General features: G+C 42.4%; 1 protein-coding gene and 1 long non-coding RNA gene across 5 annotated transcripts; one reads left to right on the forward strand and one right to left on the reverse strand.

Annotated features, from left to right (window-relative positions):
- The first annotated feature begins 838 nt into the window (after positions 1-838).
- kiaa0319l (KIAA0319-like ortholog) lies at positions 839-15085 on the forward strand. 4 transcript variants are annotated; one of them, XM_077008983.1, is made up of 23 exons: positions 839-1123; positions 1937-2006; positions 3247-3390; positions 3564-3696; positions 4494-4849; positions 5048-5288; positions 5439-5537; positions 5664-5761; positions 5867-5954; positions 6188-6280; positions 7361-7493; positions 8536-8764; positions 10495-10618; positions 10714-10846; positions 10944-11092; positions 11260-11411; positions 11840-11978; positions 12161-12320; positions 12489-12631; positions 12733-12855; positions 12972-13062; positions 13209-13297; positions 13371-15085. In XM_077008983.1, the coding sequence occupies exons 4-23, from the start codon at positions 3585-3587 to the stop codon at positions 13565-13567; spliced, it is 2949 nt and encodes a 982-aa protein (XP_076865098.1). In that variant the 5' UTR covers positions 839-1123; positions 1937-2006; positions 3247-3390; positions 3564-3584; the 3' UTR covers positions 13568-15085. The 4 variants fall into 4 exon arrangements, with proteins under 4 accessions (XP_076865098.1, XP_076865099.1, XP_076865096.1 ...); XM_077008984.1 differs by having other exon boundaries at positions 3250-3390; XM_077008981.1 differs by lacking the exon at positions 1937-2006.
- On the reverse strand, positions 14429-15907 carry LOC143516971 (uncharacterized). Its single transcript, XR_013131829.1, has 2 exons — positions 15840-15907; positions 14429-15428 (listed from the first exon to the last, which is right to left on the reverse strand). It is a non-coding gene; the product is annotated as an uncharacterized LOC143516971 (long non-coding RNA).
- Between the last annotated feature and the right edge of the window lie 21 nt (positions 15908-15928).

Genomic DNA, 15928 nt, shown 5'->3' on the forward strand with positions numbered 1-15928 from the left:
TCCTCAAGCAGGCGGGCAGCCATGTGGAGAAATGAAACAGGGAAAATTAGCTCTGTATGAGGACATATACAGGACAAGTAAAATTATAAACATTTCTGGAGTGTGGCAGCAACTCCGGCACTAAGTTAAATTATTACAGCCTAGCTAAAAAAAGGCAGAACCAGAAGGTAACATAGGCTTGGGGGGCATTCTGAGACAATGGCATCCGTCCACTGCACTGTCAACAAACTTGAGTGACCACGAGCAGTGACAGGATGACAGCACCAGCACCCCAGTCTACCATAAAACCCTTCGTCTATGAACCCCTGGATCTGTACCTTTATCGAGGGGGATATTAATTATCAAACGCTAGACTAAATAAGTGGGTTTTCAACCTAGATTTAAAGATTGTGACTGTGTCAGAGTCAAGTAAAGCGCGGAAAATTCCCGAATTAATGAAAAGAGATTTCATGATCAAATGAAAAGTAGTGGGAAAAAAATTTTGTATTGATGTCACTAAATGAAATGTATAGAAATGTACTGTATATTTTAATCCAATAATATTCATAATATTTCTCGGTATTATTTGCTTGTGTGTCTTTTCATAGTCTACTATTACTAGCCATTAGAAGCAAATTCTTATATTACTAAATTCTACTATATTACTATTATTAGTGGAACATTAACATAAAGATAGTTTATCGCACTTTAGAAATTAACCTGCGGTGGTTCAGCACCCGCGCGACCTCCGTGTGAAGGTAACCGTATTCACAGACACACGCATGTCCGCAGTTAACGTAAAGTTAACGTAATCCACGGGGTAAACACTCCGCCATTTTTGTTAGTGGCAAAACTCCCAACACATCCTGTTCTAGATAATGTGTTTATAGTCCTTTGAGGAGGAAACAATACTGTTGATAGATTGTTCTACTACATCGTAATTATCACAATTTTATGGCACGTTTTTAATATTTATGAGGAAGAAACGTGAATTAACAGGTGTATGAGCGGGGCGGAAGTAAAGTCCTTGGCTATATGTTTCCGTGTGAAGGTGCAACTTGTGCGACCTCGATAAGATCACGTAACCATGAAGACAGGAAAACTGCAGTAGAAAATGTCGCTGAAATGAAACCAACATGATTAGGTATGTTATGTCGTTTTGTTATTTCGTTTTGGATTGCAACAAATGCGTCTTAATTAGTGACAGTCGAGGTTTATTTTATTAGCTATATGTCACCTGCGCAGTTGGAGGTTTCGTAGCGCAAACATCTGTTCGCAACCTGACCTACCCAAATTATTATCATCCACATTACTGAGGAATTCACCAACATACGTTGACTATGGCTCCATGTACGGAGCGGGTTTTAAAGGCTGTATTGACTAATTACAGTTTATTGTGCATGCCACCGACGCTATGTTGTTGGATATAGCCTACTGTGAGATTACATGTAAACATTTTCAGTAAACATGGAGTTTATTATATGGTTAATAAACTCCGCGTCTACAGACAATCGCTATGTTTTAAATTACAGAAAATATGTGAGTTGTTCTGATAACAGAAGATGAATGTTTTAAATTCACAACGTAGGCATTTCTCCACGTTTTTATACAGACTGACTAATGTGCAGTCTTTTCAACCGTGAATATATTTCTAATGTGTCAAGCTTTGGAAGTTTAATTTAGTCGTTGTAGGGAGTTTCTCCTGGTTATTGGTTCTCCATGAGGTATCTTAATCAGTTTTCAATGACCTACGTCGATGAAACTGTACATGAACCTGTCATTCCACCTGTCAGCAATGAGGAGGGAGTGTAGACCTTACAGCACCCCTGCTGATTCAACTGGGGGCAGAGGGGAAAGTGTGACATCTCATTAGAGACCGTCAACCCGGATATTATTTACTCGGTTGGTCATTTAGTGTGGCTTTTAATCTGCTGGAGTACTCCGTGTTCACGGTTAGGAGTCTTCGCCTTCTTTTCCTGCACTGAACGTTTGTTTGACGACTGGCTGATGGGGGCAAGGCGGATAAGGTTGGTACACGTAAGGGTTCGGAACAGTCTACATTCTGTTGCTGAAAATTAGAGGATTTTACAGATTTAGTCATTGGGAATGTAATGCTCATGTTGTCATGCGTAACGCCGAATTAGCATTCAGGAAACCAGAGAAGTTTGATTATATTGCCTAGTAATTTAGGCTGTAGACTATTGGATAATTTATGGATAGGTAATTAAGTAATCGATGCCTTTTATTGTCATTGTATTTCGATACACCGAAATATGCAGTGCAACTCCTTTAAAACAAAACCTATACACAGTCACATAATTCTACTCACAAAACGGTGTAATAGACATAGACAATTGTCATCCGCGCACACCAATTAAAAGTGGCACACATCTATATGACTATACACGTATTTAAGAATATTTCCTAAATCCGAAACATTTGCATTGGCAATACTAACATCATAATTTCACAGTTAACTGAAATAAGGTGTGCAAAAGTGTAAGGTGTGTAACAAATATTTGTTTAGTTCAACGGTGAGGTGAGGGGGGGGGGGGGGGGGGGGTCCTTAAGTCCTACACCGCCTGTGAGATTAAAGTGTGTTCAGGGTGAGTTCCTTCTGGCACTGTTTACACATGTTCTGAAGATGTCCTCCAGTGTGGACAGGGATCATCTGATTACTTTTGTTGGCCAGTAGATATGACTCCACAACGAGCTTTTCCGTCTGCTGGTGTACAGATGCCATGCTTTAATACCAATATGTCTCCATGCTCTCCACAGAGCAGTGGTAGAAGCCAAACAAATCCTCTACAGCTAGGTTGCGTGTCCTGAATGTTCTCAGAAAGTAGACTTGCTCTTGAGCTTTCTTGACCAGGGCTGTAGTGTTTGTGGCCCAAGTGAGGACCTTCATAATGTGGATTTCCAGGAGCTTGAGGCTTGAAACTCATTTCCACTGCATCTACTGTGATGTTTAAAGGAGAGAAGCCCTCAGTATCTTTATGTTCAGTGCCCACCACTCCATTAATCTGCAGATCATTTATACTTGTGTAATAATTTATACTTCTATTTTAGAACTGATTGATCGTCTTTCACTAAATGTAGCTATGGGCATAACCGATGTAGATTTTAAAATACTCGGACTGGCTTCTTTTGGGAAATTTATTTTGTTTTAAAATGTCCGTGCTTCATGCACCACCAATGTATAGTGTGTTTCTCTCTAATTGCCTCCTGTAAAATCATCGTCCCTTTTTGTTCTGGCTGCTGTTACAGCAGATGTCTTTATAGTCTCATAGCCTAGGAGTGCGATGTGGCTGTGGTTACACGAGCTGTGGCTGTGTCTTCACATCTCGTCTGGTCCCTCTCCCCGTTCTTCACCTCCTGTCTCCGGTGTCTCCTCACTCTGCTCGGAGAAAGGCATGTTCAGGCAGTTCTCAGGCGCTGTAAAGGAGCTGTATATATGCATATATATTATATATGCAGTGTATTTTACTACACAATGCAGTTTTCAATCTTAAAATGACAATTAGCTACTTTTTCAATTTAAATAGAAAAACCTGACTATTGTTATTGCTTTCTTTCATATCTAGAACCTTGTTCGTAGTAGGAACATGCCCTGTGCACTTCAAAGCACACCCAGGTGCTGCTTCCCATTCTGGACTAGGCTTTGGGTCCTGGTCCTGCTGTTTCTGGGCTATTTGCTCTGCCTTTGCCCTCTTGCTGGTAAGCTACATTCATTTTTATGATAAGAGAGCATCATATAAATGTAATGATCTACATCACGCATGCCTAATTTAAGTGGCCTAATTTAAGTGTTTTCTTCTTGTATCGGGTCCATCATTTTGCATAACCCAGGTTAATTTTTTCATCTTTTAAAATACATTTAAAATGGCCTTTCCATCCCGTTTTGTGTTGTGCTGCTGTATTATTTATTTTGCTGTTCATACATTTGGTGTGTCTGCTTTGCTTGTAGTTTTTCTGTGATTTCCTGCTGCTCTGAGGCTTGTGTAGATGGCTGCTACAGTAATGGTGATTATTAGTCCTCGTGCAGGGGGGTACAGTGTGGGAAGCACAATGGTTGCCTTGTGCCTGAGCGAAGCTTTCACACAGAGAACTGGAGAACAGATCTGCAGTGTGTCCTCCCGCTAAATGAAATCCTCAGTGTCTGCTGCTGCTAACAGTATCTTTGCAGGAGGCCGTTTAACCCCATTGCAGGGCAATGGAGAGTTGGCCGTCACATCCTGTGTGTTGAAAGTGGGGGAAGTGTAGACTCGGTACTTGCCTTGATCTTGAAACTGATAGTGGCTTATTGGTAAACTCGCAGTCAGAAATGTGTCTTGTTTGTTTAGTTCTGAAAGTCTTCATTTTGTCCTCCTACCCTTCAGAGTTGAATATGTATGTGTTTTTACTTTAACATCTCAGTGTTGTGGTCCACCTGCTCTCTTTTTCTTCTTCTTCCCAGGAATGTCTAGCATTTATATTTTTTGGTGCAGGCCAGTAATCTTATGTAATGCTTTCAGGGGTGGCTGGCAGCATCTGCAGAGTGACGGGCGGAGTGTTGGGTATCCACCACGACAGCGTGCTGGGCTTGGGGTGGCGGCCGCTCGCCGTAGCCCAGGAGGGGCCGCACTGCTGGGAGTCGTGCTGCCTGGAGCCCTCGTGCGCCGCTGTGTGGAGTGTGGGAGGCCGCTGCGTACTGCTGCGATGCGTCGGGTACGACGGCTGCTCCATCAACTCGCTGCCGCAGCCCCACGCCGGGTCCCTGGGCCTCCTTCAGCTGCTCGCTAAGAGCTCCCCCAAGAAGAAGAGGAGGAGTCCTCGCCAGGCCCAGGCTGCTGGAGTTCACAGCAAGGCTGAGCACAGACGCAGCCCTCGAGTATGTGCTGTTCTTGCAAGGCTTTGAAAAAAATACCTGTTTTAAGTCTATACACAGTTGAAGTGTTGTTCCTCCAGAGATAACAGCATATTCTTAGACCTTAAGCAGGTGAAACTGGATAGATGTGTTTTGTGTAAACACTGCCAGTCAAGTCAGCTCTTTTTTTTTTTCTTTTTTTTTCTCCCCCTCTTGTAACAGGACACGTCGGAAGTACAGTCCACCAACCTGACAACTTCAGCAGCTGCAGGGATTGGGACAGACCTGCCGGTATCGGCTAATAAAACAATGAATGAATCTACCAGTGGCAGCAGAGAGCCTCCATGGCAGAATTGGACATCGCCAGAAGACAGCGTGTATCATTCAGCTTCCAACAACAGTGCTGGTTCACCAACACTCACACCTCAGTATTATTCTTCCACTGCAGCAACAACTCCAGCTGGTATGAGTCCGTTTCCAATGTGCACTGCAGACACACACACACACACAGAAAAAGTCGTAATCAGTGTTTCTAGTGTTGGCCATCGGAGTTATGGGACATAATACCATGTCATTGATTGCATTTTGATAAACTTGCGTGTTTTCATAACAGTCAGGGAGCTGGTGGTGTCTGCTGGCAGCAATGTAGAGGTCACGCTGCCAAGCAATGAGGTCGAGTTGAATGCTTTTGTAGTACCAGCACCCCCTCCAGGTAGTATCAGCTACTTAATCAGTTTTTCTGCAATGATTCTGAATTTAAATGAATTTTGGGAGTTTTTTTTTTCAGTGGTGGGAATGAGTCATGGGTAATTTTTTTTTTTACTTTTTCTGCTTTTAGGGACTAGCTATGCCTTTGACTGGCGTTTAACGACTCACACTAAAGAATACAGTGGAGAAATGGAGGGACAACACAGTCAGACCCTTAAACTCAGCAAGGTTTAAACACCTGCAGATGCTGCAGGATCTTCTCACGTGATTTTCTTCTCATTACTAAAATACAAAGAGTTCAATTATTATTCATTTTTAATCTTATCTCCTCAGCTCACCGTGGGACTCTATGAATTTAAGGTCATGGTGGATGGTGATGGTGCACATGGAGAAGGCAATGTCAATGTTACAGTCAAACCAGGTGACTAGGTTTCACTTTGCTTTTGTGGTCTGTTAGTTTTGACTATCTGGTGTGACTAATTTTGTTATGAATATTACATGTAGTTTTGAACATCCCAGTAAACATCATCACATTTTAAAATTCTGACTTGTTGACTTTCTTGAACAGTTATCTGTGTTCTTGCCATGACGGCAGACTTGATTTGTCATAAGGTGATGTTTAATTAAGTAGCTCATCACCACACCTCTCCACAGAACCCAGGGTGAATAAGCCGCCTGTCGCCGTGGTTTCCCCAAAGTCCCAGGAGCTCTCCTTGCCAACCAGCTCCACTGTGATCGATGGTAGCCGTGAGTATCACTTATTGCCCATGAGAATTCAGCATTCATAACAATCTCGTCACAGTTGTATTACCTTTTGAAATTATGGTAAAGTGCACATTGTCCCATTCACCTGTTGGCTTGTAGAAAAGTGAACTATTTCTGGAAGATGGAATTAACCGTTTGGCACCAATGAGAATTTTAAGAACTGCTAGTAATTGTTACCCTATTTCTAAAGTTACTGTACATAAACTGATTTGTTACCTAAATTATCTAATAAAAGGTTTGATATGTAATTAGTGAATATATAAATAATGATTCAAGATCCAGAAAAACTTTAAAAACAGCATAGTGCATTCCATGAACTTGCTGTTCTGTTGATTGACACTTTGGACCAAAAAATATGCAGAATTAGCAGAAGTGTCTGCTTATCTGTTTACATCCAGGTCATGTGTTCTTGAAGCTGGGCCTGAAACATTGTTTTGAAACAGTTTTCACATTTTCCTTCCCTGCCTGTCACTGATATGTCATGTGAAAAGTATTTGCAACTGTGGCACGTTCACCAAGTATAAAAATAGGTCTAGAAAGCTTTTTCTTTTCTCATATAAGTGACCGACAACTGGCCGAAATTACCCTGTTCATATGCCACTGTTACAGCTGTGTATCTATCTTAGCCATTGGTTGACATACTGTACAGTTGCATACTGTAATTTGTAGGGATATGGTGAAACAATTAGAAGGTCACAGAGAGCATGAATTATGCTGGATAAATTAGTTTGCGGTGTGCAAATACAAGAACTATTCCTAAAGGAAACAAGCTCATGTTTTAACACCAGATTATTAGCACATGATTAGAATGTTGTTGGCCATTTCAAACAAGACATGTATTAATTACATCATATTGATAATGTTGAAAAGGTTTGCAGCTGATCATTTTATTATCAGCTTGAGGATGTAATTTTTTTTTTTTTTTTTTTACATAAGGTTATTTCTATGATGTATGAGTTCTTTCCTATGATGGTAGTGGAACCATATGCAGGCATTTGCAGGCATTTGTTCTGGGTTTATTGCTCATATATATTATAATTAGATAATTTCTGTGTACTCCAGAGAGCACCGATGATGATAAGATAGTATCATGGCACTGGGAAGAGGTGAAGGGGCCACTACGAGAGGAGAAGGTCTCGGCTGACACCGCCGTCCTCACCCTTACCAACCTCGTTCCGGGCAACTACACCTTCAAGTAAGCATCCAGTTTCAGCAAGGAAGCCAGTGCAGGTCCTTGTCTCCCAGAACTCCCAACAGGAGAACCCCCACAGAACCACAATAACAATAGTGAACTCTGCACACATTCTAACCCAGCAATTATTCATGCCAGAAATATTGCTCAAGGAGTGAATAAATGGTTCATTAGATTTCTTTGAATGTTTACTCGTATATTCATCACTGGTACTAGTCTCGTATTGATTGACTGACTGATTTGTAAGGAAATTGACTTGTTTGTGTGCTTGCTGGAAGCCTTTAGGGTACCCTGTGCATTTCTTTTTTGCGGCAGTAAAGTTTCAAATTACTCAAGGAATTGGCAAAGTGGAAATGTATCCTCCTATTATTAGAAAGGCTTTTCAGAAACCTGGCTAACCAGTTAGATCTCTGAGGAGTCAAAGCTGTATTCATAGTACATTTTTATTTTTCCTTTATAGCTCTATTTTGGTTGTATTTTTAAGGCCAGACTTGAAAGTGTATATACCAGGGGTCGGCAACCTTTGAGACATGGAGTGCCAACTTTAACATGTCCAGTCAATCAGTGTGCCACTAGCGAGTTTTAAGTTGTTGACCGGGGGGTGTGTGGCGAGTGTAAATTGTTGGTGGAGGGGAGGTGTAAATTATAAAGTATTATACAAGTATTATATCGTGATCGATAGCCAAGTATAAACGCCTCTGCCGAGCAGAGCGTTGAGGAGCGATTTCAATTGGAGAATCGTGCTCTATTTTTTATTATTAATTTTTTTTGCTGGTGCTGGTCCAGCGTGTCGCGTGCCAGTGATTATGCCTCGGCGTGCCAATGGTGGCACACGTGCCATAAGTTGCCGACCCCTGGTATATACTGTCAAGAATGAATTTATTTAGTACAGGTTAATACTGATCTAGAATATCACTTAATTGATCTTTAAAATGATTGATTGGGAGACTGATAAATTCTTAGACTATTTGTCCCCAAGGTGAAAGTGTAGTTTAATAGATTTTTTCCAGGTTTTGTCATCCTGTTTAACTTTTAACATTTGCAGCCTCACCGTAACTGATTCTGATGGGGCTCAAAATTCGACCCAAGCCATGCTATGTGTCAACAAGGCAACGGACTACAGGCCTGTAGCCAACGCCGGGCCCAACCAGGTCATCACGCTACCACGCAACTCCATCACTCTCAATGGCAACCACAGCACAGATGACCACGAGCCTCTGGCGTATGAATGGTCCCTCAGCCCGGACAGCAAAGGCAAGGTGGTGGAAATGCAGGTAAACTGTACAAGGCAATCTCTCCCTTTTTGTGGCAAGGCATTTTGAATTTAATATTATGAGTCACCCTTCTCTGAACTAACCGATGTAAATGTTTTAGAAACCCAGCATTAATTAAGCAGGTTTATACAGTACCAGACAAATCTTTGAAACACTTGACAGGTTTTATTAGTAATAAAGGAATTACAGCAGCATAAACACATTTAATTGATTAGGCTTATGTTTGTTTTGGGGAAAGGTCTTCTACCTTACATATGAATTTTCCAAACGGACACAATTTTATGTGCACTCTCAGTAAATAGTTCTCTTTCAGAATTTTAGTTCCTCACCATGTTCTACATAAAAAAAATAGGAAAGGCATCAAATGTTTCTCTGGTACCACATGTGGCTTTATTATTAAATCGCATCACCTTTTGAGCAGACACGAGATTGAAAGTGTCTGCCCTGTTGTAACTTGGCAAAGTGCAGTATCCTTCATGAAGCTCTGCGTATTGCCACGTCATCAGGGCGTGTGCTAAAGGCAGACGTTGGGCTTGCACAGATACACTTGGGGCTATGAGGAGAAGTCTGAGTGAAGTGTAATGTAAACAGGAGGGCGTGGTGTTTTTAATTAAAAATAATACCAGTCATCTTGTTTATCTAATACCTTTTAACCAGATGTACTAAGTGAAATGGCCAAATAAGAGTTTTTTTAATTAATTAATTAATTAATTAATTAATTAATTAATTAAGAAATGGAAATTTGTGTTTGTGTGAGGGATGCAAGATCAACATCACATCGGCTAGGGACAGACCCCTAACCAGAAACTGCATCTATTTTTTTGTTTACTGTTATGAATATGTATTCCATCATCCACTGTATTTAGTGTTTTTCCTCGTTTTTGTTTGTGATATTTGCAAGTTCAGATGTTCCTTTGCAAAGTGTTCCATTTTACATTAAGTTTTACATATTACGTTAAATTGGTGACACTTTGCATTACACAAGCTTGTGCCTTTACCTTCTGTGAACCAGCCCTCTCACCCCCTCACACAAAGCAAATCTTTATTTTCAAGAAAAGTAGGGCCCAAAATTGGTATTGTTTCAAAGTGCTATGGTGCACATGTGAAGGAGTTCTGACAAGTGAAAGGTTTTAACATCATTTAGCTTTACTCCACTTTTTTATTTGACAAGGACTCCTCCCTACCAGCTCCACAGATATCTAGTCATGTAAATTCATGATTTGTTGATAATACCTCCTTATCAAAGACATATCATGTACAGTATATTTGGGGCTTGTACTATGCAGATTTATTTGCATATTTTTGCCAATTTGGCTACTTTGTACAAGATGTTTTGTGCAGGTATGCCTGTATGTAGATGTTTGCAAAAATATGTAAAAGGCTAACACGTGTGACACAGGATGCATCTGAATTTTGGAGAAGGAAATGATGAATGTTCTTCTTTTCATCTTCAACCCTGAGGCACATGCCTTCCAAATCAGACACATTGTCTTAATCAGCACCACTGTCTTTTATGGAAAGCCAGGGCACAACAAATAAAGGGTCTGCTCAGTTAATGCTTTATGTACTGCTATAGAGCAGGTGCATGTAATAGATGAACCAATACGGGTAGATGCCTTGGATATCTTGGCGTTTAAATACTTAAGTATACAATAGAGGTGTGGGGTAGGTAGGTGGCATTGTTGGACTGACAGATGTGATTGTTTTGGTTTTTGTTCCCCTGTGTTTAGGGAGTACGAAAACCCAATCTGCAGCTGTCTGCCCTGCAGGAGGGGGACTACACATTCCAGCTGACCGTCACAGATTCGTCTGGACAGCAGGATACGGCTCAGGTCACGGTCATCGTACAGCCTGGTGAGTGTTTGCTGGCACGCGTGGCTCCACCCACTGGTTTGATTTTGCCTGTGAGTGTTGTTCCAGAGCTGTGGTGTTGTGCGATCTGTCCCCAGAGAACAACAAGCCCCCCGTTGCAGACGCAGGGCCAGATAAAGAGCTGACGCTTCCTGTTGATCACACTACCCTGGACGGCAGCAAGAGCAGCGATGACCAGAAAATCGTGGCCTACCACTGGGTGCAGGCCAAGTCAGTACCGTGATTCTGTCCAGTCTGTTCTTTAATGAAACTTTGAATGTGTTCAGTACAAAGGATGGCAAGTGTGTGTGATGGTATGTTGTCACAGTGGCCCTGAGGGCGTGAAGATTGAAAACGCGGACACCGAAGTAGCCACGGTGACGGGGCTCCGGGTGGGGATGTACACCTTCACGCTGACTGTGACGGATGAGAGGGGTCTGCAGAGCTCGGACACAGTGACCGTGACTGCTCGTGAGGGTAGGGAGTTCACACGATAACTGCTACTGTGTGCAATTCTACCCTTTCATAGCAGTGTTTGCATACGGGTGAATCTGTATAGAATATGCTAAAAGTACTTTGAATTTCTAATGTATATGAAGTTCCTATATAGATGAACTTGCTTTGTCTTTTACTTTCCCTGTCAGAGCTTGACCAGATCCCTGTGGCCAGGGCACAGTCCAGCCCACCGGTCACTCTACCCTTACGCACGGCGGCCCTAGATGGGTCCCGGTCCTCCGATGACAAGGGAGAGATTAGCTACCTGTGGTCCCGGGATGACAGCAGCCCAGCAGCTGGGGTGTGTCCTGCTCTTCTGAAGAACCAGTCAGGAGTTCTAGATCCAGCTGTGCTATGACACACTTCATGATGATGGGATGCAGGAAGAAGCCATAGCAGCTAATTAGCATTATGGAAATGAGAAATCATGCTAAATTGCTTGTCCAAGCTTTTTTCATTTGTTATTTAACTTTTTGGAGTGTATTATTCACATTAAGTATCACGTGTAGTGTGATTCAGCCTCCCAAGTTACATGACGGCAAACATCCAGAGGAACCAGTTGTACTAGTTTTTTGCTTTTTGCCATTTTGTCAGTCTTTTGTTAAAGCTTTCAAAACATACAAAATCCAGTGATTTAGGTCATGGCCTAAAACGGGAATTTGAAATGAATATTCTTAAGGACACCATTTGGATTCAATTTATTTTTATTATGTATATCCTTTTTTTCAGGATGTCCTGAATAACTCTGACCACCAGGCGGTGCTGTTCCTCGGTAACTTGGTGGAAGGGAAGTACAGCTTCACGCTGACTGTGACGGACAGCAAAGGTCAGAGCAGCTCTGACAGAAGCACTGTGGAGGTCCGCCCAGGTAAGCAGCTGAACGTGGATGTGCAGGTGTGTACGTGCACTTTTTCAGTACAAGGGGTGGTTGTGCTTGTGTTTTGAATGTTGCTTTTAACATGCCTTTTTGTGGTGGTCATCCAAAAGTCTGCATGAAAAAAAGCAAGCACTGATTCAGTCCTTTGTCCTCCACTCTCCGGCTGGTGATAGATGTGTGGGAGCGGGACCTGGTGGAGCTGATCCTGGAGGTTGCAGTGTCCCAGGTGTCCCACAGGCAGCGGGACATGCTACTCAGACAGGTGGGCGTTCTCTTGGGCATTTTGGATAGTGACATCACCGTGCGGGAGATCAGCGCCTTCAACGAGCATAGGTCAGTCCGTCCGTAACCTCATGCCTTCTGAGTCTGAATGACACTGAATGATCGTGTGAAGCGTTTCACTGTAAATGTCTACCTGTCCACCAGATCTTGTACGACTAAAAACGTGGGTATGGGTGCGTGTGTTTGCGTGCATGCGTGCCAATCATTCCTCTCTCACAGCACTCGTTTAGTGTTCCTGGTGTCTGGAGGACCCGGGCGTCCACCGCTGTCTGGTCACAGTGTTGCCATGAGCTTGCGTAACAAACTGCGGAAGCAAAAAAATGACTTCCTCATCTTTAGGGCCTGGCGGGTGGACACAGTTGGTGAGTACAGATAACCCTCGATTACACACTAATCTGTGTTTGCGTTGGCATCGTAACAGTGCCTCTTACTGGCTCGTGGTTTGTGTATGCCATGATTACAGTCTGCCAGCTGAACTGCTCAAGCCATGGGGACTGTGATCCCTTTACCCGCCGCTGTGTCTGCCACCCATTCTGGATGGAGAACTTCATCAGAACCTACCTGGGGGACGCGGAGAGCAACTGTGGTGAGGAACCAGCTCACACTGGCAGGGTGGCGATGTTCCTGAAGGAAACGCATGTAGAGCTGTAGCCTTTGAATTTGATTACTTTTTTATTTATGCATTTTCCCCCTCTGTTTCAGAATGGAGTGTTTTGTATGTGACAATAACGTCATTCATGATTGTGGTGGCAATAGCAGCTGTGGTGTGGGGTTTAGTCTGTTGTTGCAACAGGTAAAGGAATGAATAATGATGGTTATTTTAAAGGTTAATTATTTGGTTAATTACCATAATTACAAGTTTGCTGTATGATTTAATGTGATTTGTGCGTGGGTTTTGTGTGTTTGTTTCATGTGCACATGCGCGTGTATTTTGGGTAGACGCAAAGGAAAACTTAGACGGAAGAGTCGTTATAAAATGCTTGAAGGAGAAGACCGTGACGGCATGGAACTGCATCTACCTAGAGCAGGTAAGAGCACTTCTCCTTAAATACACCATTCCAAGTAATAACGTGACTCAGTGTGCATTTCCTCTTGTTTTAGGCCGACTGAAGCCAGGACCTGCTCCCTCTTCTTCTGCTCTCATGCACTCTGATTCAGACCTGGACAGTGAAGATGGCCAGGCTGGTGTCCCATGGACAGACCGAGAGCGGGGCCACCTGCTGCGGCCCCAAAACGGATCCTTGCGCAATGGCCAGGGACCCCACAAACCCAAAAAACAGAGGGAGGAGTTGCTATAGTGGCATGGACTAACCCCTGCATTGTCTCCCTCATGAACCTTGCGCTCCAAAACTAATGTCACTTGGGAGAGTTAAAGTTGTGCGTGTGGGGACACACCTTACAAAATGGAGCGGCAGCCTCTCCCTCTGCCACCTGACACTGAATCTCAGCAGCATACAGTCTGAGCCAGGGGACTAGGAGATTCAGTAACTGGGACACCCTGTCTTTGGCTGCTGTCTTTATCCCGTTGAATATTTTTACAAGCGTAGACTCATCCACCCCCAGAGCCAATGAGAATATATTGCTTCCAGAGGAGATCTAGAAGTGTATGTGAAATGGGGGGGAGAAGTGTTAAAAATGACTTGTAAGTATCTCTCTAAGAGGTCCCACTCCAATATGACATGTCGCAGATCAGAAGATGGCCGAGCCTGTTTGGCAGTCCCCTTGTGTGAACTGATGCCTTTAGCTCTCTAAATACTCCCTTGAATGCCCCCTGACTAAACGGCTTCCTCACACTTGTGGCAATAGTGCAGACCGAGTTTGTCCTCTCTGCTGCCCTCACCTCCGCCAAGTTGTATGACTGTGCATGTATGATTGTACGGTGCAGGATTTAAGTTACTGAAAATAATGCATGTATTTAATCAGGTTGTGTGTGTGACTTTTGGTGCGCTAGTTTGTGTGCGTGGCATCAGTGCCAAGTGTGTGTCAAGCTTGGATTTCTTGACCTCTTTGCCACGTAAATCACCAGCAAACAGTGACCTCTGCAGCTGTTTAGCTTTGTTTGTCAAGTTAGGATGTGTATTATACTGCTGAAGGGATAATGCCACTGGCTTGTTGGATGGTTTTTGGGGAGGATTTTTATTATTTTTTTGGTTTGCAACACACTGGAAGATTCACTGGATGTATCACTGAACCTCACGTCTCACACACTTTGCTTCCTCTAAGGTTCTGTGAAATTAATACAGCTTGAGGTAAAATGCAGAGCTTGGCACTCATCTCAAGACAGACTGCTTGAACATGAACGACCACTGTGTCTCATCTTTAAATTTGTTTCAGCAAATTACTTGATTCTCATGCACTTTGTATACAACATTTGTCTGCTACATTACTCTCACTGGGTCCTCATATGACTTGGTTGTTTTAGGAGTGCATTTGATAAAGGCTTTTGTGGTGGTCATTTGATAGACACTGCTTTTCCAATGTTCCTCATATATTGTGTGTGTGTGTGTGTGTGCGTGAGTGAGTGAGAGTGACTAGACTACTTGAATGGAGTGTCCACATCAGGATGTTGTAGGGCAAACATTAAATCATTGAATGCATCCTGATGTTTGATCCAAGTTCACTAATATGAATGCTTTCCTCACAAATGCATGAATGGGTAATGTAGAACCCACTGAAAGCAGGGGGAAGAAAACTGAAAATGAAGGTATTTTCCTAATTTTAATATCAATGTTTTAGTGAAGGATTCCCTGTGACATGTGACTCAATCGGATACAACTGGATTATCTTTCAATTAAAATAAAATACCTTTGCATCTACATTTTGCAGTTTTTCTCCATCTTTTACTAGGTTTGCTTTTCTAAAATGTCATATCTATGGGGCTTTAACACATTTTTGGAATACTTAATACTTTTTTTTTATTATTTCAATAATATGAGAATAAACTTCTCATATTTTCACAAAACTAATTAGATTTACATAATTAGCATAAACCACCTTCAGTGCAAGATTTTAACCATACCTTTGTTTTAAAATAGCCACATGGTTAATGCCACATGGCAAATACGATTGTTGTTCAGTACCTCCTAATTAACCTCTTGTTCAAGCCAAGACACTCACACCTTCAGTGTTGTATGTGTACCTTCTACATTCAGTGGGGACCTGGAGACACAAGCAGAGCAAGTTCAAACATGTAAATTAATTGCTGTCACACACATGCGCGGAAGTACATGTATCTAATCTGCTACTGTGTATCAGAAAAAAATATATATGACGTTAGCAGTTGAGTAATAGTCCATACGAATATTTCATAGTTCACAAGATAGAAACGTTTGATTGCTCTGAATGCCGTGTTTGTGTCCCTCCACACCCACACACTCTGGTTTTTTTAACTACCCGAACTGACTCGAGTTCATCAGTCTTAAGGTGCTGCAAAAGCGTCTTTGGTCCAGCAAACAGCGATTAATTGCTAACACAGTTTTCCAACATTGGGCTCTATACCCCAGAATAAATGATTTGTGCTCAGATTTATTTTATTTTACTTATTTATTTTTTTAAATTTATTTACTTTACCCAAATACATCAGCCCCTGGACTCGTACGTCTCTCTTTCTTCCTGGTTTATCACCTTTTCCCTTCGCTTTATTGCTCGTCCTCTCCTCG

The sequence above is a fragment of the Brachyhypopomus gauderio genome, chromosome 6 (assembly GCF_052324685.1).
Source record: "Brachyhypopomus gauderio isolate BG-103 chromosome 6, BGAUD_0.2, whole genome shotgun sequence".
In the NCBI taxonomy this organism is placed as follows: domain Eukaryota; kingdom Metazoa; phylum Chordata; class Actinopteri; order Gymnotiformes; family Hypopomidae; genus Brachyhypopomus; species Brachyhypopomus gauderio.